Source organism: Enhydra lutris, unplaced genomic scaffold, assembly GCF_002288905.1.
Source record: "Enhydra lutris kenyoni isolate GAN:26980312 unplaced genomic scaffold, ASM228890v2 scaffoldscaffold6, whole genome shotgun sequence".
In the NCBI taxonomy this organism is placed as follows: Eukaryota; Metazoa; Chordata; class Mammalia; order Carnivora; family Mustelidae; genus Enhydra; species Enhydra lutris.
Genome location: NW_019154090.1, coordinates 11,282,275 through 11,307,040, shown reverse-complemented (window position 1 = coordinate 11,307,040; position 24,766 = coordinate 11,282,275). Strand labels below are relative to the sequence as shown.

The 24,766-nt window shown below is 52.9% G+C and overlaps 1 protein-coding gene across 2 annotated transcripts in view; it reads left to right on the top strand.

The window, feature by feature from the left end:
- Positions 1–20,375, top strand: part of LOC111141863 (solute carrier family 9 member A8) — a 70,122-nt gene extending 49,747 nt beyond the window's left edge. For both annotated transcript variants that reach the window (XM_022494705.1, XM_022494706.1), the window contains exons 11-17: positions 4,193–4,309; positions 6,523–6,605; positions 9,158–9,269; positions 12,677–12,897; positions 15,102–15,248; positions 16,102–20,009; positions 20,147–20,375. In XM_022494705.1, coding sequence (XP_022350413.1) covers positions 4,193–4,309; positions 6,523–6,605; positions 9,158–9,269; positions 12,677–12,897; positions 15,102–15,248; positions 16,102–16,209 — 788 coding nt within the window. In that variant the 3' untranslated portion in view covers positions 16,210–20,009; positions 20,147–20,375. The remainder of the gene's footprint in view (positions 1–4,192; positions 4,310–6,522; positions 6,606–9,157; positions 9,270–12,676; positions 12,898–15,101; positions 15,249–16,101; positions 20,010–20,146) is intronic.
- The last annotated feature ends 4,391 nt before the right edge of the window (positions 20,376–24,766 follow it).

Sequence of the window (24,766 nt, the reverse complement as noted above, 5' to 3'; positions counted from 1 at the left end):
TTCCCTGTCACAGACATCCTGGTTTCAGTAGCAAATTAAACAGGCCCCCTAGTTATGAGTTAGTGTTAGCTGTTCTCAGAATCTTTGTTCTGACTCTGTCAGTCTTAACGAGTCTAGTCATTGCCAGTTTCAAGGGCCACTTTGCCCTCTGGCTCTGAAGATTCAGGGCTGAACAGACCCCACCTTTGCAGTTTAGCCAACAGTGGGCTGAGGGAGGGGGATTGGGGCAGAGCGACACACTGTCATGGTGAGTCACGGAGGATGGGATGTAACCTCCATTCTACCAGAGGTAGAACGCATGGTGTGGCGCTCCTGTGCCCAGGTGCACAACCGGGGGTTCCTCAGTGCTGCCTGTGGGAGAAAACCCACAAGCCACTGGTCCTAGGAGACATGAAGTACGCCTGGGTCGGTTCTCACTACGAAATCCTGTGCAGCCACCAAATAAATGAATTTGACTTAATTGTGCCGCCGTGGAAAGAACTCCCAGATAGATTGCAAAATTTTGAGGAAAAAAGATTGATCATCCATTCAACAAATACTTACTAAATGCCTCCTCTGTGCCAAGAACTGTCCTTGGTACTGGGGCTGTCCTTAGTAAACAAGACCACATCGGGCTCCTACCTGCCGAAGAACAATGGTAAGCAAGTAGGCAAACACATACGGGTAATTTCGGGTACTGAAGAACGGGCAGGAATGAGCGAGATCAGAGCAATGTGATAGTGGCATGGGGGCAGACACATCATGCGGTGGGGGGTCAAGAAGTTCTCCCCAAACAGGTGGTGCCTGAGCTAAGACCTGTGTGCTGAGAAGGAGCCAGCCCAGGCAGGACCTGGGGCGGCAGTGCTGAGCGGGACACTGCTGTGAGGGAGCTTGGCGCACTCCAGGAAGAGCAGGAAGACCAGAGAGGCAGGGACCCCGGCTGGTAGGGTTCTGTAGGCCCCGGAAGGAATTGGGGTTCTGTTATATGTGCAAAGGCAGGTAAGTGTTGGAGGCCTCAAAAATGCCTCTGGGGGAAAAAAAAATTCCCTCTGCTGGTAATCCATGCTGCATACATAATGGGATCCTTCTACTGAGTGCATTTTAAAGGCAGATAAGCTTTATTATGGCATAAGAAAAGAACTGGCGGCCTGTGTCGGGACCTTTAATACTAGTTTCCCAGGGGCAAGACGGTGTGAATGGAGATTCTCTTACTCTGGACCTCTGAGTCTGGATGTTTTATAGCAAAACACAGCAAGGTGCGGTGCAGTGGAAATTGTACCACAATAGACACCCTTCACCTTCTGCCTTTGGACTTGAGTCTCTATTCATCATCATTGTTCGTGACATTTAAAATAGTGGATTTAGCTGAAACGAGAAATGGATTTCCTTCCTTCCTTCCCTCCTTGAAGCTGGCCATTTTGTTGCACTAGTTATCTACTTCCTCAAATGATTTTGCCTTCTGAAAGAAATACACGTGTCAGGAATTCTTCCTTACAGGGCATTTTTAAAAATACCCATGCCTTGGGGGGCCAGGGTGGCTCTGTTGATTAAGTATCCGCCTTCGGCTCAGGTCCTGATCTCAGGGTCCTGGGATCAGGCCCTGCATCAGGCTCCCTGCTCAGGGAGGGGTCTGCTTCTCCCTTTCCCTCTGCCTCTGCCCCCTACTCCTGCTCTTGCTCTGTCTCTCTCATAAATAAATAATCTTTTAAAATAAAATACCCATGCTTTTAGCTGTAGAAGTGAACCTGTCTGCTCCATTTACCCGCTGGTGTTTTCACAGCTTGTGTGGTGGCGGCTCCCGTGGGTGAAGGTGGTCTGGGTGGTGGAGAGGGCTCATAGGGCAGACACTCGAGTTGTCCCCTCAGGATTTCGCATCCGCTGCTGACTCTCTCCTTCAGCCCGCAGAACTCGAGAGATGTCCTGACCTTGGTCTAGCCCTGGGTCAAGGTGGTGGCTGGCTGTTCACTCTTGCATTGGCCTGAGGGCCCGTTGTCATAGGGTCCAAACTCCGCCTCCAGAGGGGACTGTTTATCTGTCCAGAAAATGTGTTGACATTTCAGTTAGTTGCCGTCATTACAAGCTGGAAGATTTCCCATACGAAACAGATTTCTGGCATCTCTCAAAAGGCCAGAAGGAAGACTGGTCAACACTGAGCCCTCCCTTCCACAGGGAGAACTTCAGAGATGGGCTTGTGCCTTCTTCGCCCACATGTTGGTCATCCTTTTTTTGTCTTTCTTGTCGGGCCCCTGAAGCTTCTGAGTTTGCAGCCCTGACCTGGTGCCCAGACTGACCCGCCAGCCAGAGCCCTTCCGCACTGAGCCGGCCCTCTGGCTGCAGAGCGCGGCGGCGAGACGGGCTAGAGGGCGGGCAGGAAGGCTCCCCGGGGCTTCGGCAGTGGACGCTGCTGCTCAGTCCCAGGGCAACTTTCGCTGTCACCTCTGACTTCCCAGATCCTTTGGTTTTCTGGAGAGGTCGTTTCGTGTTGGGACTGCTGTAGGTGGGACAGCAGTGTCAGTGGAAGGCCACTCGTGTCACAACCTAAACATGGCTCAGGCACCTCTGGGTTTGACTATTATTTCGAGGTAAGAACTCCGGGGTCTCCGCTTTGCCAGGGAGTTGATAACCCTTCAATGACTAAAGCAGACGAGTGAAGCAAAAATGCTTTGGAAACGCAGAAGCTGGGAACTTTCCGCCCTGGGTGGCGATGCTAAGGATCAAGTCCATAAAAACTGAAACGTATCGGTGCCACGATCGAGCCCCAGCTTGCTCGTCTGGACCCCGGGACTAACCGCGCCATGCATGGAGCTGTTGGGGTCGTGAGGCTAAGCCACGTGCAGGGCCCGTCACAGCCAGGCTGAGCCGGTCTGAGCTGCCCCACCGCCGTTGGGTGGAGTTCCAGCCTCAGTTTCTGGTCTCTGCCCCTTCTGTCTCACTTTGCTTTGCCTTCCCTGGATTCTGTGGCAGTGTCAGGAAGGTTCAGCAGGCCGGGGGTGCCCCCCTCCTCGGGGCCCCGCAGGAGCATAGTGGGAAACCAGCCAGAGATCTCGGTGTGTGCGTTCTCACCTAGCAGAGCAGCGGTTCGAGACACCGCTTGGGCTGTAGTCCTCGAGGGACACAGGGAGCCTGCCCTCTCCTTTCCCTGTCCCATCCTGTCAGGTGTGCCTCGTGGGATTGTGGGAAGCTTCGCTGGAATGTTCCTGGCAGCCTCCTTGGCAGGGAAGAATGAAAGAGCATAGGAATTTGCCTTGTTCGCACCAGGGGGTGGGTCTGCCTGTGGGAGAGGAGGGAGTATGGGGGTGGGGGGACCTTGAAACAGCTCCGAGGGTGGTTTTCACCCTTTTCCAACTTTTCCAAGTGGAAAGTCAGCCCAGCATCCCTGTCTACAAAGTGGCAGGAATAAGCTACAGTTCTGCTTACAAATTTTCACTTGTAATCCATACATTTTAGCAGTTTATTTAATGAGTTTATAAAAATCTCTGCTTCCTTATGTGAAAATTAGGCCCCTTTTCTGCTGCCGAGGCAGGGCAGCCCGGAGAGGTAACTAACCCCTCTGTGCAAAGTGCTTTGGGAGTGGTTAGGGGCCGTGGGCCACGCTCAGTCCCGAGTGAGCAGCAGGAGGTGTAGACGCATGGAGAGCTTTCAGGAAAGGACGTAGATCCTTTTTTAGTCACTCCTCTCTCTCGTTATAAGAGTAACTTGTGATGAAGGCAAAATTAAAGGAAAATATTAAAAAGTAAATAAAAATCCACCCGTTCTCCACATCCAGATTCTTATGCTCCCTTTCTGCTCCAAGAGTGGCGCACCTGCACCCGTTCCGTCCGTGGGTGCAGCTGTCACTGCACGGCTCAGCCCGGGGCCTGTGGTGATCACTCTACATGGCTTATCCCCATTGCCCTCCTGACGGGTGCAGCGAGGGCGCTGTTAGTCCCACTGCCCAGATGAGAAAGCTCAGGCGTGGAGAGGGGAAGAAGCTTAGCCCAAGGTCACCCAGCTGGTAAGGAAGCTGCCAGAGACAAGGTGCCTGTAGCACTTCTCTGCAGCCTCTGGGAGGCCTCAGGTAGTACTTTCTTCCTCCTTTTTTATCCTTTCTGAAAACATGTAACACTGTAGGGCCCAGTAACTTACGGAAAATGTGCGATATTTGTGTATCACGTAGCAGGTGCTTTTCTGCCCTATTTATGTCTCTGTGCTTTGCCTCTTTGTTCCTCTCTAGGCATCATGGCCATCCTGTTCTCAGGCATTGTGATGTCCCACTACACGCACCATAACCTGTCCCCGGTCACCCAGATCCTTATGCAGCAGACCCTCCGGACCGTGGCCTTCCTGTGTGGTGAGTTCTGCCTCTGTGGTCCCGTGGGGGCAGGCCGGCAGCCCGTGGCTCAGCCACACCCTCTTTCCCCCACGGAAAATTCCGTAGAGCCACATACTTCGCTCCCTTATCTTTTGTTTATTGCTCTGGCTTTCAAATTCTATAACATAAACCTAACTCCTGATAACTTTCTGGAACATTCGATGCCTATAATTTTAAGACCAAAAATAATGAGAATAAATATGAACACTGGAGACCGATTAATGTTTATAACATCATAAAGTGACATTTCCAAAAACATGCCTCCTGGCACTGGCATCGGTGAGGGTTAGGTGAGACAAGACTCCACAGTCAAACAAGAGCCTGGAAAATCCTGGGGGGAATATACGCTTTCAATTTGGCGGCCGTAAGAGCATCGTGAGCTGACGTACATTGTGCGTGTCTGAGAAAGGGACATTGTTAGAGCTTTTTCCCAGCTTGTCCACAGGCTCCTTTCCCATGAGAGCGGCTCGAAGGGCGTAACTCAAGCGCTTGTGCACGAGCCCTGTCGCTGCTGCACAGGGCCTGCTGTGAGGACTCTCTCTGTGAGGCAGTTTCAGTGTGAGCTCTTGCTTCCCCACACTCTGATGTACCCCCTCCCCCGCCTCCTCCGTGGTTTATACCTAGCAACGAAGGACACGCTCTCACACGGTCCCTTTCCACCGGCCTCCCGGGTGGCTGCGCCCCAGCTGTCATCGCCAGCACCTCCCTGGCGCTGTGGTGGGGTCCGGCTCATTTTCCAGCACTGGTTCCGCGCTGTCACGCACTAGGCGGCGGGGACGGGCCGTGCAGGGGCTTCCTTCCGCAGCCAACGGGGCTCAGGAGCCAGAGGTCAGAGGACTGGCCCACAGTCTCGTGGCTGAAAAGGGAGTCTAGAATCCAGATCTTTCTCTTCCTGGTCCTGGGGTCTTATTTCCACGGCATCCCACTCACAGAGTCCTAGCTAAGGTCTCTGAGCCTGACTGTCACAATTAAAGGAATATAAAGCAAACCACCCAATAATTTTGTACCCATCAGGCTGGCATGCTCCAGTTTTGCTAATACCCACTTCCGGCACGGGGATATGGGAAGCGGGCCCCGTTGACAGGCGTAGCCCGATGCCCTCTTCATGGAGAGTCATCGCGCATTGGGCTGCGCGTCAAAGCCGTGTGCTCTTTGACCCAGCAGAGCTACCCTCGGGTGGAGCCTGGATATTTGTCGCAAATGGTGATATCACCAGTAGAAACCGCCTCGGTGTCTGTTGACAGAGGATTTGTTAAACTAGCCGTGACATACCAATATATTGGAATTTATGCCGCCCTGGAAAAGCATAACATAGATCTGAGTATGTTCTAAATGAGCTGATTTGGAAAGATCACAAAAATGTTTATTAGATAAGAAAAAAATTCAAGGAGGGAAAGGGTGTGTATACGCTCCCGCTTGCAGACTTGTTCTAAAAAGATACATGTTTAGAGAAGAACATGGCTGAAATGTTTTAAAACAGCCTCTCTGTTTTATGATGTTCAACTATTTTAAAATACAGTCCTTGTCTCCCTGATGATTAGCCTCTTCTGGGGGACATGACCGTGTCAGCAGGGAGCCTAGTGCTAGGAATTCACGGGGTGCTCTTTCTTGGATACACAAGTACCTGCTTGCACAGAGAGCAGCGTCGACTCAATCTGACCCGTGGAGCGAAGCCAAGAGTCGGAAATGCCGCTCTCCCTGCAGATCCTGCCGGGACAAGCTGTCTTCCCAACCTGTGGTAGCATTAAATGCGTGTCGTCACTCTAGCTTTGGCTGCCCTGGCAAGAAAGTTAACCGAGGGACCTTTTCACACTAGGAATGTGGTATCTGTAGTCGTTTCTCTGAATTTTTGCCACTTTGCTGCAATTGGGATCCTTGCCAATGACTGTTCAACAAAGGGACAGATTCATGTATTTATCATCTTCCCTGGGTGGGAGATCATGTATTTGCATTTATTTGACAGCTGCCTCATTAAATGAGGAGATTCTGAATAAGCAAGCACGTGCAGCTCGTGCGATAGAAGAAAACGAGCAGATTGAAGCGTGGTTTGCAGCAAGGCATTGGGTGCCGGATTTTTCGGACAATAAGCAGAGTGTTACAGTAGATCCTGACTCGCTGTGAAATGTTTGCTTGTGTGCCGTGTCAGAAGAAAATAGTTGGGGCTGAATAATCCATTCTTTGGTTTGTTTCAGAAACATGTGTGTTTGCATTTCTTGGCCTGTCCATTTTTAGTTTTCCTCACAAGTTTGAAATTTCCTTTGTCATCTGGTGCATAGTAAGTATTTTCCTTGTTTTTTATTTAATTACTTATTTGTAGGTCAATAACCACATGTTCTGGATTCATTTATGTAACTGTTAACTGCTCAAGGTCAACAGCTACATAGACACTCTTCTGTTTAAAGTTTCTTTTGTTAAAAAATCTCAAACATATGATGAAGGGAGAAGGGGTGGAATTAAGGGAATGAATATCCTTGGAAAAGAATTTTTGCTTCTTTTTAAATATTAAATGACCTTGAAGGTTATGGTCTTCTCTAAAAACTACAAGTTTCTGTGTTTCTGTATTAGGTGGTAAAAGCAACTTTCAGAATTGAATGTATAATTGATCATAACCATGTAAAAATATCATGCATAGAAAAAAAAAACATGTAAAAAAATGCAGCACAATGTTCCCAGTGGTTGTAGAATTGGGATGATTTCTTTTTCTACTTTTGCTGGATAATCTATAATGCACATACTTCTCACTGTGGTTTTCTTCAGATGTGTCCATTTTTGAGCATGACCTTGGACACTTGTTTAAAGTAAAGATTACCACAGCCTTACCTCCCAAGAGGTTCACCCAGAGCAGTCATCCCTGGTGATTCTTACCATTCAGAAGGTTCGGGAAACTTACCGTTGGACTCTGGGTAGCAAGGGGAAACAAATTAAAATATGAATTTAACTTAATTAAGTAATTTAAAATAGGAAAAGAAAACTTTAATCATTCACAGTAGAATCAAATCTTTTGGCAGAATGGAGTGGGTGAGGGCAAATGTTTAGCATTTAAAACAAAGGGGCAGCTTCCTCAGGCATCAGATGGAAGTGACATGAATGGCTTCTAACATGTGGGCATTTAGCCTGGTGCTCCCAGGTCCCTCATCTGGGTCCCTCCTGTGTCTCTCGCCCCTCAGTGTGAGCTCGTATCCCATAAGCCCGCCTACCGATCCATACTGTAGTCCCTAATTTGATCTCTGTTGTCCTTTTAGATCCACTGTTAACTTAAGTCAGGTGAAACACACGCCTTACTGTGCTCAGTTATCATGATTCATGTTCAGTTAACTCTTATTACCAGGGCCACTTAACAGAACCCAGCTGTTGAGACGCAGACCTTTTTTTAACACTGTCACCTGCCATGTGCAAACCAGCGAAGCCTGCCTGTTTGGCATGTGGGGAAACTGAGGCACGGAGAAGCTAAAGAGCCCTAAGGGAAACGATGTTTCTCCTTGTAGTGTGGGTGCTTCCACCTCTCAGTCAACAAGAGCTCGTTGATTTTGTCCCTGTTATCTGTCCTCCAAACTCAGGTTTCAGGACAAAGAAAACAGCAAAAGTCATTTACAGAAAGTATAATAGTCTTTAGTGTGGTCACACCTGAAACACAAGTGTGGGAATGAAAGATTGGATTTCAGTGGGTGAAGCGAGGAGGTCCTCCCTCCACCATGAGCTGGGAGCAAGAGGAAAATGAGAAGATGCTCCGGAGTGGGAGCTTGGTCTCCCCCGATTGCACAGGCCAGTCCTGCCTTTCCCGGAAATAGCCCTTGCTATTTTGATGGGTTACCTGAGACTTGCTCAGTGGTCAAGGGCATAGGCTTTGGGGGCTGAACCAGGTTTGGGGCGTGGCTCCCAGTAATAAAAGCATTGCAGGGATCTAAATTTAACAAGATATAATGCATATAAAATGCCTGGCACTTTGTCTGACATATAAATGTTAGATGATTGGGAGCCATTGTTAACTTGACCGTCCAAGGCATACAGGCCAAAGCACACTCAATTCATGCTTCTTGAAAGAATAAACTTAGAGCCTGCCGAATGTACATGTGTATATTGGCTACGTATTACTAAGTTAGTTATGGTAAGAACCAAGATGAAAAAAGTAAATTAATAAGTAGTTCTGGGTATCCAGTTAGATAAGATCTAAACCTTACATAAGGCTATATTTTGTTAAGACCAACTTTGGGGATGGTTAGGAACCAAAAGCTTGGGCAGGCAATTGCCAAACAGGGTGCATGTGACCTTCTAGAACCTACCTACACATTCCTTTTGCTTGGGGACTAGCATTTATGAGTAGCATTATGTGTAGGCCCTTCTCAGTCACCCCTCCTTTCCCTGAGGAGAGGGGGCGCCCACGGGAGAGGCAGGAACAACCTTGTCTGTCCCTCCAGAGCCAGCCCATTGGGAATGATTAGTGTGGGCCCGTCCCACGGTGGAACACCTTTGGAAGAGTGAGATTGCCCTTAAATTAATCCCTGGACGCTTCGGCCTGGCCCCTTGGCATTTGGTTTTGTTCTGCCGTCATAGCTTAAAGCTGGCTTTGATACCTTGTTAGTCCTCTCTTCCTGGCTACGGAAACATAACATACAAAGTGCGATCTTCTCCCAGATTCAGAGAAACTAGCGTCTCCAGCAACAGGCCCCAGCTGGGTCTCTGCCTAGCGCTGCCATGCATGTCTTTCATGGCCAAGGGGAAGGCTGCATTTATTATGGGCATGTCACAAGGTCTGTGGTAGCTTCAACAAGCTTCACTGGGAGGCCCAGCGGTTTCTGTCTACAGCATCGCGTTTGTTGATCTTCACAGGTGCTTGTACTGTTTGGCAGAGCGGTGAACATTTTCCCTCTTTCCTACCTCCTGAATTTCTTCCGTGATCATAAAATCACCCCGAAGATGATGTTCATCATGTGGTTTAGCGGTGAGTCCAGTATTGAATGAGCAGTAGACGGACGATCGCTTATAAAGGCCTACACGGTGTGGAGAGCACGAGTGGCTCTCCGCTGGGGCCCTCCAAAACCGGGCGTGCCTCGTAAGGCAGGAATCATGCCAGCCCCCATTTACCGGCCCCAAGCGAGTCCCACACAGATGGTGCCCCTCACAGGCTCCGTGCTGCAAGGCGAATGGGTATTGCTCGTCTGTTCGGCACATGTGGAGGCTCAGGTTCAAGGGCAACGGATTTGCTTGGGTTCCCGTGACGACAGGAGGCAGAGCCAGCATTTACTGTCCTGCTCCTCTCGACAGGCAGCCCAGGCCAGCATGCACCGGGGACAGCCCTCACCTGCCTGCAAGCAGTGAGGGGCTCCAAAGAGAAAAGGTTCAAGTTCAAGTAGTTTCACAATACAGGCTAGGTTTGGGTATTTCTTTTCATCCAGAGTTCTGAGAGTTGATTGGAACATTTTCAGTTTCTGTGCAAATTCCTCTACTTTGTAGAGGAAGGGAATGATTTCATCTTTGGCTCCTAACAGACTGGATCCTTAGGCATCTTTAAGTTTATTTTTGAGCAATACATCCCGTTCTTTGTACTTTCTTATTTAAATATTATAATTAAAATATTCCGTGTGGGTCGGGGTAGAGCAACATGCTTTATAAGCTGTTTTCGACCCAACAGCATATCTATACATTTCTTGCAGATTTCTCTCCTCTTTCAAAAGGCCTTGTTTAAAATATATACATATGTATATGTGAGGTATGTATGTATGTTTAGCGAGAGAAACTTTTTCCTCAGTCTTTCTTGCCAATGAGAAAAAAATTTTTTTTGTAAAGTAATTGATCCAAGGTCTTAAAAATCTCAAAATCTAAGAGATGTATTGGATCCTTTACATGGTTGTGTGAGCTGTTTGGGGGAGGCGGGCATGATGAGAGACCTCTTCGGGAGTGGCGGCGCTGTTTTAAACAGTGAGGGAGCTTGGTCCCAGCTGTTCCTCCCAGGCCATCCCGAGCCCTCTCTCCACAGATTTTCACCCTTTCTTTCCTGGATCCTCAGACTCTGTCTTTACTGAGACATCATCATTGCAACTCTTGGAGATTCTTCTCTTTCCCAGGAAAAAACCAGCGACTTCAACCAACATCCCCTCCGCACAGCCCCCCTAGCTGCTTCCCGTCTCCCTTTGCAGCCAGACCTCCTTAAGTGGAGACCTTCTTAAATGGGCTGTCCTGCCCTGTTTTCTCCACTTCCTCACCTCCTGTTCATGGGCCTGACCTTGGCCTTCCCCAGGTCACCGAGCAACCTTCTGCTGCTGAGACCTGGCAGGCACAGGGCAGCCCTCATCCAGCCACACCTCCACGACTGTGAGCTCCTTCTGCCCACCGATCTGCTTTCTGCCTGGAGACCCTCTTCCCTGGGCTTCCAGGCCATACTCCTGGTGGCCCTCTTTCTCAGGTTCCCCTTCCACCTTTACCAACCCCTGAAACACTGGCATCCTCAGGACGTAGCCCCAGACCTGCTTCTGCTCTCGTGTTCTCACAAGCTCACCCATTCTGGTGGCCCCAGTGTCCATCAAGTTCCCACACCCCAAAGCTCTTTGCTCTTAGATCTTTTTTTTTTTATTTTTTTTTATTTTTTTAAAATATTTTATTTATTTATTTGACAGACAGAGATCACAAGTAGGCAGAGAAGCAGGCAGAGAGAGAGAGGAGGAAGCAGGCTCCCTGCTGAGCAGAGAGCCCGATGTGGGGCTCGATCCCAGGACCCTGGGATCATGACCTGAGCAGAAGGCAGAGGCTTAACCCTCTGAGCCACCCAGGCACCCTTGCTCTTAGATCTTGACTCATGCTTAAGTCCTCCTTCGATGCCTTGGAGAGCTCATTGTCTTGGGACTGAATTTACCTTCCTGCCCAACCTCTTCTTTGCCAGCGTCCCCCTTCCACGGGCAACAGTGATATGTGTTATGACAGAGGTCTGGCTCACTCCACGTTTGCTGTGTGTACATCTGTCCTGTGCCCAGCATTTTGTCCTCAGGCCACCAACCTGGCAGGCCCCGCTTCTAGTCCTGTTTGACAGGTGGAGAGGTGGAGTTGAGGCCTGGGGGAAAGAAGGGCACGGTGGGGTGACCCCAGGAGCCAGACTCCAGAACCTGCTCCCAGAGCGCCGTGTAGCACAGCCTCCTGGGACACCCCACTGTCGTCTGTGCCCTTCCCTTCCCAGGCCACCCCACCTCCGGTTTACCCCTGTGGCCTGCTGCTTCCACTCTCCATGTCAATCTCTTTTTTTTTTTTTTTTAAGATTTTATTTATTTATTTGACAGACAGAGATCACAAGTAGGCAGAGAGGCAGGCAGAGAGAGAGGAGGAAGCAGGCTCCCCGCTGAGCAGAGAGCCCGATGCGGGGCTCGATCCCAAGACCCTGGGATCATGACCTGAGCCGAAGGCAGAGGCTTTAACCCACTGAGCCACCCAGGTGCCCCTCCATGTCTCTCTTAATCCTGTCCCGTTTCTGTGCCCGTGTCTCGGCTCCGCACTGCTGCTGTGGTCAGACCCCCGTCGTCCTGTGAGGCTCCAGCCTCTGTGTCTGTCAGACCTTTCACAGTGTGCTCTGCCCCATTCTCCCCTTCTTTGGGCGCTCACTGTGGCACAAGCCCTTGTCTGCAGTCTCCCCACCTGTGCCCCTCTAGAGGACACCGGGCAAGCCAGCACGTTCCCCAGAAGGTGCTGTTCCCAGCCCAGGGCACCCCTCAGCCCAGCCAGCCGCCTCGCAGGGCAGCACCACAGGAGGTAAGGATGCAGCTCCCGGCAGCCTCTGGCCTGCAGCAGAGCAGCCCCGAGCCTGCTGGTGCGTCCAGGAGCTGCAGGAGAGCCACGTCTTCAGAAGCAAAGGGGCCTTGGTCGCTGTTGCCTGCAAGGCTGTGAGGCCCCGGGAGGACGCGTCCTTCCCTCAGTCTCGTGTCCTTATCTGCCTGTGGTGGAGAGTCGCAGGGCCTGTTTCCCAGCCCTCCTGCGACGTTCCAGCGAGACTGTGCATGTGGAGCCCTTCGCACAGGGCCTGGCACACACACAGGGACGGCTCAGTGTGCACTAGCTGTCGGATTTCTAGAACGTGAGCGTTAGCGGGACAGATCCTCACACGGGCACGCACGCACACCTGGTGCTTCAGGGCCTGGACGGGTCACCTCGTTTGACCCACTCGGCCACCTCATGAAGTGGAAATGGGATGAGGTCAGCCCCCACTTCTCTGCAGCCAGCTTCTCTCACGCCCAGAGCCTCACAGGAGGAGCTCACCCTCCGCAGTTGGGCGCGTTAGAACATTCGATGGGTGTGAACCAGGCTGTGCCCAGGTCCCCAGCGCCCAGTCGGTGAGGCGGCTCTTCTCACCCACTTCCCTGCCCCCAGGCCTGCGGGGCGCCATCCCGTACGCCCTGAGCCTGCACCTGGACCTAGAGCCCATGGAGAAGCGGCAGCTCATCGGCACCACCACCATTGTTCTGGTGCTCTTCACCATCCTGCTGCTGGGTGGCAGCACCATGCCTCTCATCCGCCTCATGGACATCGAGGATGCCAAGGTGCGCCGCCGGAGCAAGAAGGACGTCAACCTCAGCAAGACGGAGAAGATGGTGAGCAGGGAGGGGACGGGGCTCGGTCTCCGCCGCAGCTGGGAGGTGGGGAAATGAGACACGATTTGAGCCTCTTGGCACCTACAAACACTCAAAAGGAGGTTGAACTGGAGTCCTGAGGCCCTTTGTGAGTTGTCCACCAGTGTTGGGCCTGGAGGCCATGGAGTGGGGGCGTGGAGCCACATCAGGCTCTCCCAGCACCACCCCTTGGAAGGTTTTAAAGTCAGTCATCCTCCTCCCCCACAGTGTCTACTGAAAGCCTCCTGTTGGGGGCCTGGGGAGGGGAAAGTGCTTGCCGGGCCTCTGAGGGCCGTGAGAGAGGTGCCTTCCTGGAGGACAGACAAGGGAGGTGTCCAGGGTCCCGCTGTGGTGAGCCGGAGGCTCCCAGATCCCTGGCCACCTCCTGCCCCTGTAGCTGCCCCTCCCCGCCGGCTGCCTGTCCCTGGCGTCAGCCCTCCTCGCTCTGTGTGGACCCTTAGGCCCCCTGTGCTGAGCCAGGCTCTCTGACAGGAGCAGAGGCCGTCCTTGGCCTCTCAGGCCACCTTCCTGCACTGCCCCCACCCACCCAGCCCCAGTTCTAGAAATGCCTTTTTTTTCTAGTTCCCTTATTTGAGGTCATCAGTAACTTTGTTCAGTCAAGGAAAGCAGAGAAATCCTCAACCAGCAGACAGACAGGGACACAGCCCACTCTTCCACTGGGGCGCTCAGGACCGGCCAGATTCTGGCCTCCGGTCTCTTTGTGGCCTGGCCCATGTCTCCTCCAAGACCTGGCTGGGAGGAAGCCCTTGGGGGGGGTCACAGGGTGATCACAGGCGGGTGGTCACAGGCGGGGCTGGTTCAGCACGACCCTCGCACTCTCAGAAGCCTGTCCCCGGCCACCCCCATCCCCTAACTTTCTGGTCTATTCCTAACAAAAGCCCCAGTATAGGTTCTCGGACATTCCAGAGGCTGTCAGAATCGGTGGAGGGCTCCTGGGTCTCCCCAGGTCTAAGCTGTGGCTGGAGAGAATTTGTGTTTTGAGCAGGGTGCTGGGTGCCAGGTACTGCTGCCCCCCCCTGACCCCGCAGCCATGCTTGCTGGAGCCCGGCTCCTGCGGAACCAGGATGTATGCCCAGAGGAAGAGCAGCTGCTGCTTAGGGAATGTTCGGGAATGTTCTCTGTGGCACAGGCGCGGTGGCTGTGCACTCCTCGCACCGTCTCAGGTCGCCCTGAGAACCCACAGGAAGCAGGTGCTCTCTGCTCCTCCCCAGTTTGCAGATAAGAGCGCTGAGGCACAGAGCGGTCAGGACTCCATAGTCTGTGCTCTGCACCCCCATGCTCTCCATCAGTGCTCTCGGGGTGGAGGTCCCTGGATCGGCAGCTTCCCCAGGAACTTGTTAGAAAGGCGAATTCTTAGGCCCCATCCCAGACCTGCTGAATCAACTCTGCAGGTGGGCCTGGGGGGGCCAGGATTTTGTGGATTTGTAAGCCCTCCGGGTGATCCCCCCCCCCATATCCTACACCTGCTCCACTGCCCAGGCACCCAGTGGAGGCCACTTGGCTGTGGCTTCAGATGCTACATTCACACCCTGCTGGCCTTTGGTCATCCCTGCAGCGGACGGGGTTGTCCTGGGCCTGGGGCCTGGAGCTCTGCTGGCGTTGATCTGTTGATCCGGTGAACAGAGACCTCCTCCCCCTGCAGTCCTGCCCTACTATGGGGTAGTTGCTCTCACTCCTCTCCAGGTCCCCCCGGGATTGCCCCCCACCCCTGCACGCACGTGCACACACACTCACACACACATACTCACTGACCAGCCAATACCTGCCCAGAGCAGAACCACAGCTCACACAGCTGTTGGCAAAAATGACAGAAGGAGCCTCCCTGTTCCGTTGGCTGCGAGTGAAATCACCTAGAATGGCAGTTCCCAGTCCTGCCTGCCCATTAGGATCACCTGGAAAGCTTACAAACCAAACCCCAGCCCACAAATAAATTCTGACTTATTCATAATTCTCATTTATTCCTGGCTGTCCATCGCATTTTTATAAACCTTCCCACCTCCCTGCAGGCTCCCAGGAGGCACTTTGCTGCCCACATACGCCCCGCGCTGATCCGAAGGCACAGTTAGGGTCAGAGACGCTGGTGGCCAGAAGCGAAGCGCTGCTGGGTAGGCGGGGTGGGGTGGGGGCTCTCAGGAAGACCAGCTCACAACCCCCTCCCCGCGCAGGGCAACACCATCGAGTCAGAGCACTTGTCCGAGCTCACGGAGGAGGAGTATGAAGCCCATTACATCAGGCGGCAGGACCTCAAAGGCTTCGTGTGGCTGGACGCCAAGTACCTGAACCCCTTCTTCACGCGGCGGCTAACTCAGGAGGTGGGACACATGGCGAAGGGTCCCCGACAGAGGGCGGGCGGGGGGCCAGCCAGGCCACCTCCCCCAGCTCGACCTTCCCCTTCCCAGGCGGGCAGCTGGGTATGCTGTGGAACTCCATCTGCTGTTTTTCCTTCACTGCCACTAAAAATGGTGCTAGTTTAATAATAGACTTGTTAACGCGGTTCCGTTTTCCTGGATGATAGACGCAGGACATTGATCGGCTACTGATTCTGAGCTGAAAATTGCAAACATGCCGGGGCCTCAGGCAGTGGCCCAAGGCTCAGGGCTCTTGTTCCATCCCTCTGGGGACTGCTGGCCTCTGGGTGACAGTGAATGACACAGTCTCAAGGGGCCCGGCTCGGGTCTGCCCCACTTCGTTTCTGAGCCCACGTTCCCGTCTCACCGTCATGGTCGCTGTCAGCGTGGGAATGTTTCTGTTGCTTCGTTTCATCCTCTCAGCGACCTGTGTCATAGCCGCAGCTGCTCTCTCACCAGACAGCTGGGGAGACTGAGGCCCAGAGAGGTGCTCTAACCCCCCGAGGTCACACAGCCAAGGTGCAGCAGAGGTAGGAGCACACCCCAAGGGTGTCTGATTCCAGAAGCCATGTTTTTTAACATCACACCAGCCTGCCTCCTACTCCTGTTTCTGAGTGACACCTCCAGTTACCTCCACCCCCACCGAGAAAAAGCCCTGTTCAAGTTAGTTGATTAACACTTGGAAATTGCCTGTGGCCACGTGCCCTTCCTTCCATCTGTCCCACACCCCCACGAGGTACACAGCAGCTCCCCACTCCCTCGGCCCTGACCTGACCCAGACCCACTGACAAGGGCTTGGTTGTGTCTCCTGCTCCAGGACCTCCACCATGGGCGCATCCAGATGAAAACCCTCACCAACAAGTGGTACGAGGAGGTGCGCCAGGGCCCCTCCGGCTCCGAGGACGACGAGCAGGAGCTGCTGTGACGGAGCAGAGTGCCCCGTCCGGCCTCCTCGTGGCTCCCACGACAGAAGCTCAGCAAGGGCCCCGGAGGGGCTCACATGGGGCAGCCCCCTCAGGGGAGATGGAAGCAGGGGGAAGCAAAGGCCTTGGTCTTCGGAAACCGGACGTCCCTGGCCCTTGGAGCCAGCTGTCTGCTTCCGAAGTAGGTCGCGTCTCCGCGCCTCAGCGTGCAGGACCTCTGCTCTCCGTGTTGCTTCTCAGCCCGCAGATCAGAGGGAGCAGCTGTCCGGGTAAATCCTCTTTCTGCTTCTGCGGCCAGGGTGCAGAGTCCTCTGCCGGACTGAGGGACCTGAGAAGAGGAGCCGTGTCCTGCTGTGGAGCCTGCCGTGACTGGGGTGCTGCGGGAGCTGGGGCTTCTGCCGTTCCCAGCCACGGCCTGCATCACAGGACCGCCTGCCTGTTCCAGCAGCACAAGGAGTCAGCCGCCATTTCCCTTTGGTCATCAAGGTGCCCGTGGTCTCAGCAGCAGCCGTTCGGACCTAAGTGGTGGGCTCGGAAATCTGGAAAACCTCATGCTCCCCTTTGTGATGTGGCTTGCACTCCCTGAGAAGGAAAAACCTAGTGACCTTTTTCTTTACCTCTGCCTGGCATCTTGCAGGCCGTCTCCCTGGGCGGTAGCAGCTGCTGCCCTCCTCTGGGAATAGTGTGAATGTTTACACTGGTTCGGGGAGGGGGCGCATGGCCCCAGTGGGGAGTCCCTTTGGAAGCTGCATCCTTGGGTTTCTGGGGGTGAGTGAGCCTAGTCTGTGGGGTCAGAGCGCCCCCTGGAGGGAGAAGCTAGAGTTACAGGGCTCATGCCAGCAGCATCTGCTGTCTTTAAATTCAGTTCAAATTCATGCACTTTGACAAAGGAACGAGAGCCTAGCAATCCCCTTCCTCGCTCAGTGGACCTTATCCATCCGGAGGCCCCATCTTTACTGCTAATCAGCACTTTCTCTTTCCCTGCCCCAGTTCTTTACTGGCCTGGGTCCCAGCTCCCCAGGGCCCAAGGGCAGGGGCCAGAGCAGCAGTGCTCCATGCTCCTCCCCAGCCACGCCTGCCCAGAGCTCACTCACAGAGCGTCTGTATGTGCTCTCTCCCTCTCACATGCACATGCCCTTCCCCATCCCTGGGGTCCCGGCCCCCAGCTGTCTAGGGTGAGGAGCTTAGACTCATGTTCGGGCAGAATCACTACTGACTTTTGCCTCCAGTCCTCCCCTGCCCTTAACAGACCTCATCCCTGCAAGCCTTTGCCCATCTTTGGGCCAGTGGCAACTCCCCTGGGTGGCTCAGGATCCCTGTCTTGGGACCCAGCACACCTCTGGGGTGGTGTAATTCGTCCTGTGCATGTCCTTGGTTCTCTGGGGGGACACAGTGGGCCAGCGCGGACCCTGGGCTGGCAGCACACATGATTCCATCTGTTCTGCCTCACAGCATGGCCCTGGCTGTCAGGAAGGACTGACTTTAGAAACCACCAGGCCAGACCCCTTTCCGGAAGTGAGAGGCCGGTCAGACAGGAAGCACATGGTTTCCTTTTTATACACGCAGAGAAAATCTGCACTTGACAGGGTTAAAGTATAGTCACTTGTGTTTTTGTAACCTCTCACTTTAAGCTCGTAATTTAAGCCAAATAGGCATATTTTACTGCACCTGATACCGTCACTGGAGGAGTAATACTGTGCATAATTCTGGTCTCCATCATTTCCTACATACTTCTACTGGAAAAGTAAGAGAAGAAGTCACAAAGGGAGGGGCCGCACCTGGCAGGAGGAGGGCAGGGATCCAAGACTAGAGTGTTCAGCAATCCATAAGTAATTTACCTTCACTTCTGAAGTTCAGGGTCTGATCTCAGAATGTGTTACTTGCACTGCAGACTCATTAGTTTACCAGAAAATGTGGGGGGGGCGGGCTATGAATTCAGATAAAGTAGTGAAAACAGGATCTTCTCAATTCAGACTGCCCCCTTGTCACCAGGTCCTGGCTGGCCTCACACTTTTAGCTGAGACCTGAAAATGATGCTGTGGTAGAGAAGAGTCCCCCAGGTTGGAAGGTCCCCAAGGTCTGGCTTAGTGGGCGGGGCACATTCTCCCGTGAGCCTCTTCTGCCCCCTGCTGAAGTGAGGCTTTGGCGGGCTGGAGCAGGTTCCTGAAGAGGGAGCTTGTGTTCCTCCAGTCTGTTTCTTCACCTTTGCCACAGGCAGAGCCCGTGAAGATGTATTTTCCCGGTGCATTTTTTCAAGTGTCTTTGCCTGAGAATCAGAAATTTGCTGTTGTCTACCTTTAGCATACCTAATGATTCTGTTATTGGGGGCAATAAATGCCTACTAGATAAAAAATATATATATTCAGCATAACTGTGATTTCCCACAGATTTATTCCCAATCTAGGTCTAGGCCATGGGAGAGCTATAGTGCACAGACAAGGTCACACTCCAGAGGGAGGTGAAGGCTGTGAAGTCCATGAGGGCCTGTGGGGAAACTGGCCCTTTATCCGTGAACTCGGAAGACGTGCTGGTCTTGGGGAGCCATGTGGCCTCAAGCCACACACCCAAGGCGCCCCCTGAAGCCCTGTCGTTGTAAGACCCCTGGGAACAACCCTTCCCTGAGGCTGGCGGTATGGGACGTTACAGGGAAAGGAGCTGGCTTGTCCTAGGTCCCCAGAGATCAGGTTTTAGGCTGGGCTGAGCCAGGGCCAGGCAGAAGGAGGCGGCTCAGCTCCATAGTTGGGTGCGCAGACGCTCGGCCCAACGGCAGAACCAAAACCCTCCCGCACCCTCTCTTCACAGTGGAAATGCGGGCTGGGCCCTGGCTGATGGAAGGGCCAAGGGGCAGGGCCTGGCCCAGAGTGGTGACCGCCCCGGAGTACCCCAGGTCAGCCTAGGGAGCCCTGGTTTGCCTGCCGATTCCTTTATGCGCAGTGAAATGTGGAAAGATGGACGAGTGGGGATCCTGTCCCTGAAACCCACGCCAGAGGCGCCGTCAGCGTGACTCGCCCCCGGGAGGTCCCAGTTCCACCTTCCCACAGGGGCCGGTGCACTTGGCAGAGTCCTCAGCGGGGTGGCCGCGGCCAGGACCCCACTTCGCCCTGGTTCAGAGAGTGAGGGTGGCGCCGGGTGGCGGCCGGCTCCTCCTCAGCCAAGTCCTGGACGGCGGAGGTGCGCGCCTCCGAGCTGGGAGGAATCAGCCACAAGGATCTGCCATCAAGTCAGACGTTAAGTGCAAGGAGAGAGGGAAAAGGCACCGTGGTCCTCCCCACTCTCTCCGGCACGCAGCTGTTTGTCCTGCTGGCTGAGCTGTGTAGGGAACCACCTCAGGCGTTCTCCACGCCGCAGCCCACGGCCCGAAGAAGCCGATCTCCCGGCTCCGTCTGCAAAGCCCCGGGCAGTTTGGCGTAAACGGAAACACCCCCGGGGAGAGGCAGGAGGCAGGAGCCGCCTTGCCTTGCATCTCGGTTCCTGCCGCCTGTCACGCAAGCCGAGCTGCACGTCAGGAACCCCCGCGGCCGCTGACCACCTGACAGAAGAAGGAAGACGCCAGTTCCCCTTGGGCTGCGCCATCCCACTGGCTCACCCCATTTCTTCACCCGCCCCCCAACACCGGGCCTTCCAGACGAGGAGCTGCCTGCCGGGCCGCCCAGTGTGCGCGAACCTGACCATCGGGGCGACAGCGTAGCCACACGGGACGCGCCATGGGCGCTGCAGGGCAGGCTCTTCTGGAAGCCCCAGCCCTGCCGGCAGGAACCGCCACAGGCCGGGGAAGGCTCCTTGTTCGCTGCCAAGCTCCGAGGTTCGTGGCTCCCCCCAGGCCGGAACGTTGTCTCCGATGCAGCCCCCGCCACGCTTGGTCTGTTCGTTGTGTTCTTCTGAGTGATTTGCTTGGGGAAAATGAAGGATTTTTTTTAATTACTGCTTTTTTGTTTTAAGGACCTTTGGGAAGGTCAGGCTGCTTCTTTGTCCTGGTTCCTGAGATGATTTGCTGCTCTTCTGGATGGGGCTTCCGATCGGGTGGCTCGGGGATGGGGACACCAGGAGCTGCCACGCCCGAGCCCCGGCTTCATCTCACTGCACTCTGTAAAGAATGCAGAAACGGCTGGAGAACAGCCATGTCACTGGCTACTTATTTAGAAATAAACACGAATGCTGCTGGGTCAGAGGCAGTTTCTGTGTTTGTGTTCCGGTGTTGCAAATGCATGGGTCACACGCTCCGGGACTCAGCTGTGTCACCACCGGCCAGACTCGGCGGGGCCAGCAGCAGATGTGTCGTCGGTGGGCTTCGGATCAGGCACGCCTGAGCCTAATTCCTGCCCCTGCCCCTTAGTGAGGAGCACGTGGGGCCAAGTGGAAGGGCCTAGTACAGGCCCAGCTGCCAGCCGGCTCACAGCTGCTGCTCCCCACAGGTGGCTGGGAATGCGTCCTCCCCGGGGCTCCCTGGGCCGCGCGTCTGCTGCTGCCCCGGGACTGCAGATCGGCCCCTGTGCGCCCCTGCCAGGCCGCGCTCGCAGGACCGCGCCGGGCCTTCCTCTAGGTTCTCAATCCACGCAGCCACAGGAGTCTGGTGGAAGTCGGTGGCGTTCTCCGCGGGAAGCCTGGAGCCTCCGCTTATTTTTACCCCCTCAGTCTTCCAAAAGGCATCCAAAGCTGCTTTGGAAACAGGCACAGACCAAAAAGAAAAGAAAGAAAGAAAGAAAATATATATGGAATAGAAAGTGAAAGCAGGGAGGACAGCCTGTCCTGCTCCTAGGCATGGGCCTTCTGGCAGGGAAGCCAGCGCTGGCCCTCTTAGTTCCTTCCAACCCTGCAATTCATCCCCATTCCCGCTGCCCTGACCCCCAGCCAAAGAAGGAAGTGGGGAGAACTTATCACACCCGGGACCCTACCTGTACCTGGGCTGCCAAACCAGGTGCCCGGACCGTGCCGGGGCCCGGCTGGGAGCCGGCTGGGGAGTCGGGGCTGGGTGTGCGAGGCACACGTGGCCTCCCTTCATCGGCTCCCTTTGCCGCCTCTGAAGAGACCTGGGTTCAGAGAAAGATTTCTCTACATAATAAAACTTTGTGGGGGCACCTGGGTGGCTTAGTGGGTTAAAGCCTCTGCCTTCAGCTCGGGTCATGATCTCAGGGTCCTGGGATCGAGCCCCACATCGGGCTCTCTGCTCAGCGGGGAGCCTGCTTCCCCCTCTCTCTCTGCCTGCTTCTCTGACTCCTTGTGATCTCTGTCTCTGTCAAATAAATAAATAAAATCTTTAAAAAAAAAACAAAAAACTTTGTGAGTGTGATGACAGGTGGCACTGGAATGGGGACCCTGGCAGAGTCTTCGCAGGCCACCTCCAGCTGCCAGGGAGGCTGGACGATGGAGTTGTGCCAAGCAGAGTGTCCTGATAGTAAAAGGAGAAGGGGTCCCGAGTGGCACCTGCCACAGGCGGAACTGGTACTTTTCGTTCACACTTCAACCCTCTTCTCGACTCCTAGAAGAAGCACTCAGGGGTGGAAGGGAGCGAGCCAGGGAAGTTTTTCCTTAGAGGCCAGAAAGTTTTGGGGGAGGGCGACACACAAAGGTCACGGCTCCATAAACCCCAATACATCACGAGCAGCAGAAATAACCGACACAAATTCACTAAGTGAGACAAGCAGATTCCAAAACAATAATATCCAGCATTAGCCTCTAACAGTTAATGGTGTGTGTATAAAGAGGAAAAAATAGGGAAGAACAGGTGCTAAGTTTTAACTTTGGTTCTCTCTGAATGGAAGGACGATGGTAACTTAAAACCTGCTGTTGTTTGTATCTGTTTTCTCTCTCTCATGGAGCACGGTTATCCAGTGCTCGGGAGCGCTCTGCGTGTCACCTTCACGTTTCATAATGTGATTACAAACGAAGAGCTATGTGCTACGTGGAGAGCTTCGATGGGACAGAGCAGTAGGGAGACGGGAAGTCCAGATGGAAAGAGTCACTTTGAAGAGCATCTGGCAATGCCTCGTAGAGTTAGCGACACCTGTCACCCTTCAACCCAGGAATTCCCTCTGAGGTCCATGCCCTGGAGCGGACCACTGTGTGTGGACCAAATCCGCATTTTTTGAAAAAAAATTCCAAGGACTACTTCATGACCTGAAAACAATATGAAATTCAAATTTCAATACCCATACATGAAGCTTTGAATTTTTTTTTTTTTAAGATTTTTTATTTATTGGGACGCCTGGGTGGCTCAGTTGGTTAAGCGGCTGCCTTCGGCTCATGTCATGATCCCAGTGTCCTGGGATCGAGTCCCACATCGAGCTCCTTGCTCGGCAGGGAACCTGCTTCTCCCTCTGCCTCTGCCTGCCTCTCGGCCTACTTGTGATCTCTCTCTCTCTTTCTCTCTCTCTCTCCGACAAATAAAATCTTAAAAAAAAAAAAAAAAGATTATTTATTTATTTATTTATTTGAAAGACAGATCACAAGTAGGCAGAGAGGTGGGTAGAGAGAGAGAGAGGAGGAAGGAGGCTCCCCGCTCAGCAGAGAGCCCGACGCAGGGCTCGATCCCAGAACCCTGGGACCATGACCTAAGCCGAAGGCAGAGGCTTTAACCCACTGAGCCACCCAGGCGCCCCATAAAGCTTTGAATTTTTTAATTAAAAATTTACGGAAGGGGCGCTTGGGTGGCTCCGTTGGTTAAGCATCCGCCTTCAGCTCAGGTCATGATCCGGGGGTTCTGGGATTGAGCCCGCAGGGGGCTCCCTGCTCAGCAAGGAGCCTTCTTCTCCTCTCCTCCCTGCACATGCTCTCTCTCTCCCTATCTCTGTCACTATCTCTCTCTCTCAAATAAATAAATCTTTTTTTTTTAAATGTATGGAAATTTTTTTTCTCTCATTATGTAAGTACCTGCATAACTTTTCTTTTTCCTCTTGGATCCTGAAGCCAAAAATACTCACTACCTAACAATTTACAGAAAAAGCCTGCCCACCCCTGCCCTAGAAAAATTCTTAAACACTCTTGCACCAGGAGACACTCGTAAGAATATTTGCAGCAGCGCCTCACTGAAAACAAGCTAACTGTTTCTCACCAGGAGTGCGGATAAGCCGTGACACAGTCCTGGAAGGTGCTCTGTGGGGCAGGGAGAGGACAGATGAATGGATGCAACTAGAACGAACACATCAGTGCAGTTAAATCTCAGAGCACGGAGAGGAGAGGAGAGAAAGCTGCAGGCGAGTACAGCATGACAAGCGCCCATAAAGCCACGCAAAACCATGTGAAACGATGATGCTTTAGGATGCGGACAAGTGCAGTGGAAGCACGAAGGAAGGCTAGAAAGGTCAACGCCAGAGCAGAGGCTCGTCTGGGGCAGGGAAGGGAAACAAATGCACTGGACCTGCATGACCCCGCCCTGGCTTCACCGGTATCTCTGATGTCCCATTTACTAGCAGAGTCACGGGCAACCGGGAGTTAATCCTACCTGGAAACTTGCAAACAGGAGCCTCAGTTCTGCCCCGCTCTGTAGGGGGGTAACTAAGACTCTCTCCAAGGGGCCAAGACACCCTCCTCTCAGTCAAGATAAGGTCTGGTCATAGGTGGCAAAATTAAAATCAGGAATGGCTTTCCTAGAGTCCTTGAGAACCAGGATTCTTAGCATGGGAAAAAGACAGATGAGTTTAAGTAAAAATCCTGTGGTCCTGAATTTTAATTTAAAGTACAAGTATGGGGGCGTCTGGGTGGCTCAGTGGGGTAAAGCCTCTGCCTTTGGCTCAGGTCATGATCCTAGAGTCTGGGAGCGGCCCCCACATCGGGCTCCCTGCTCAGGGGGGAGCCTGCTTCTCCCTCTGCCTGCTGCTCCCCCTGCTTGTGCGCTCTCTCTCTCTCAGAGAGAGAGAGAGAGAAAATAAAATAAATAAATAAAATCTTTAAAAAAAAAAAAAAGAAGCTCTGTTCATTAAAAAGACATAATAATATAAAGAACTAAAATACTTAGAATATACTGAAATTTTTAAAATATATGCATGTGGGGGCGCCTGGGTGGCGCAGTAGGTTAAGCCACTGCCTTCGGCTCAGGTCATGATCTCAGAGTCCTGGGATCGAGCCCCGCATCGGGCTCTCTGCTCAGCAGGGAGCCTGCTTCCCCCTCTCTCTCTGCCTGCCTCTCTGCCTGCTTGTGATCTCTCTGTCAAATAAATAAATAAAATCTTCAAAAATAAATAAATAAATAAATAAAATAAAATATATGCATGTGCTGAAATCAATGAGTTAATGATACTTTTAAAAAAATTAGTCACTATTGGGAGATGCTAAGGCATCAACTCATTAAGTAAAAATAAAGGCAAAGGGGGCACCTGGCTGGCTCAGTCGGTAGAGCATGTGACTCTTGATCTTGGGGTTGTGAGTTCAAGCCCCACACTGGGCCTAGAGCTTATTTTAAAAAATAGTAATAAAATAAAGGTAAATAATTAAGCATTTATCTCACTTAAACTAGACAGTCAACTAGTAGCTAAGGGAAGTTTCTTTTTCTTTAAAAAAAAAAATTATAAACTTATAGGAAGTCGAAAAAAAAAATGCAAAAAGGTCCCATGTACACTGCACCCA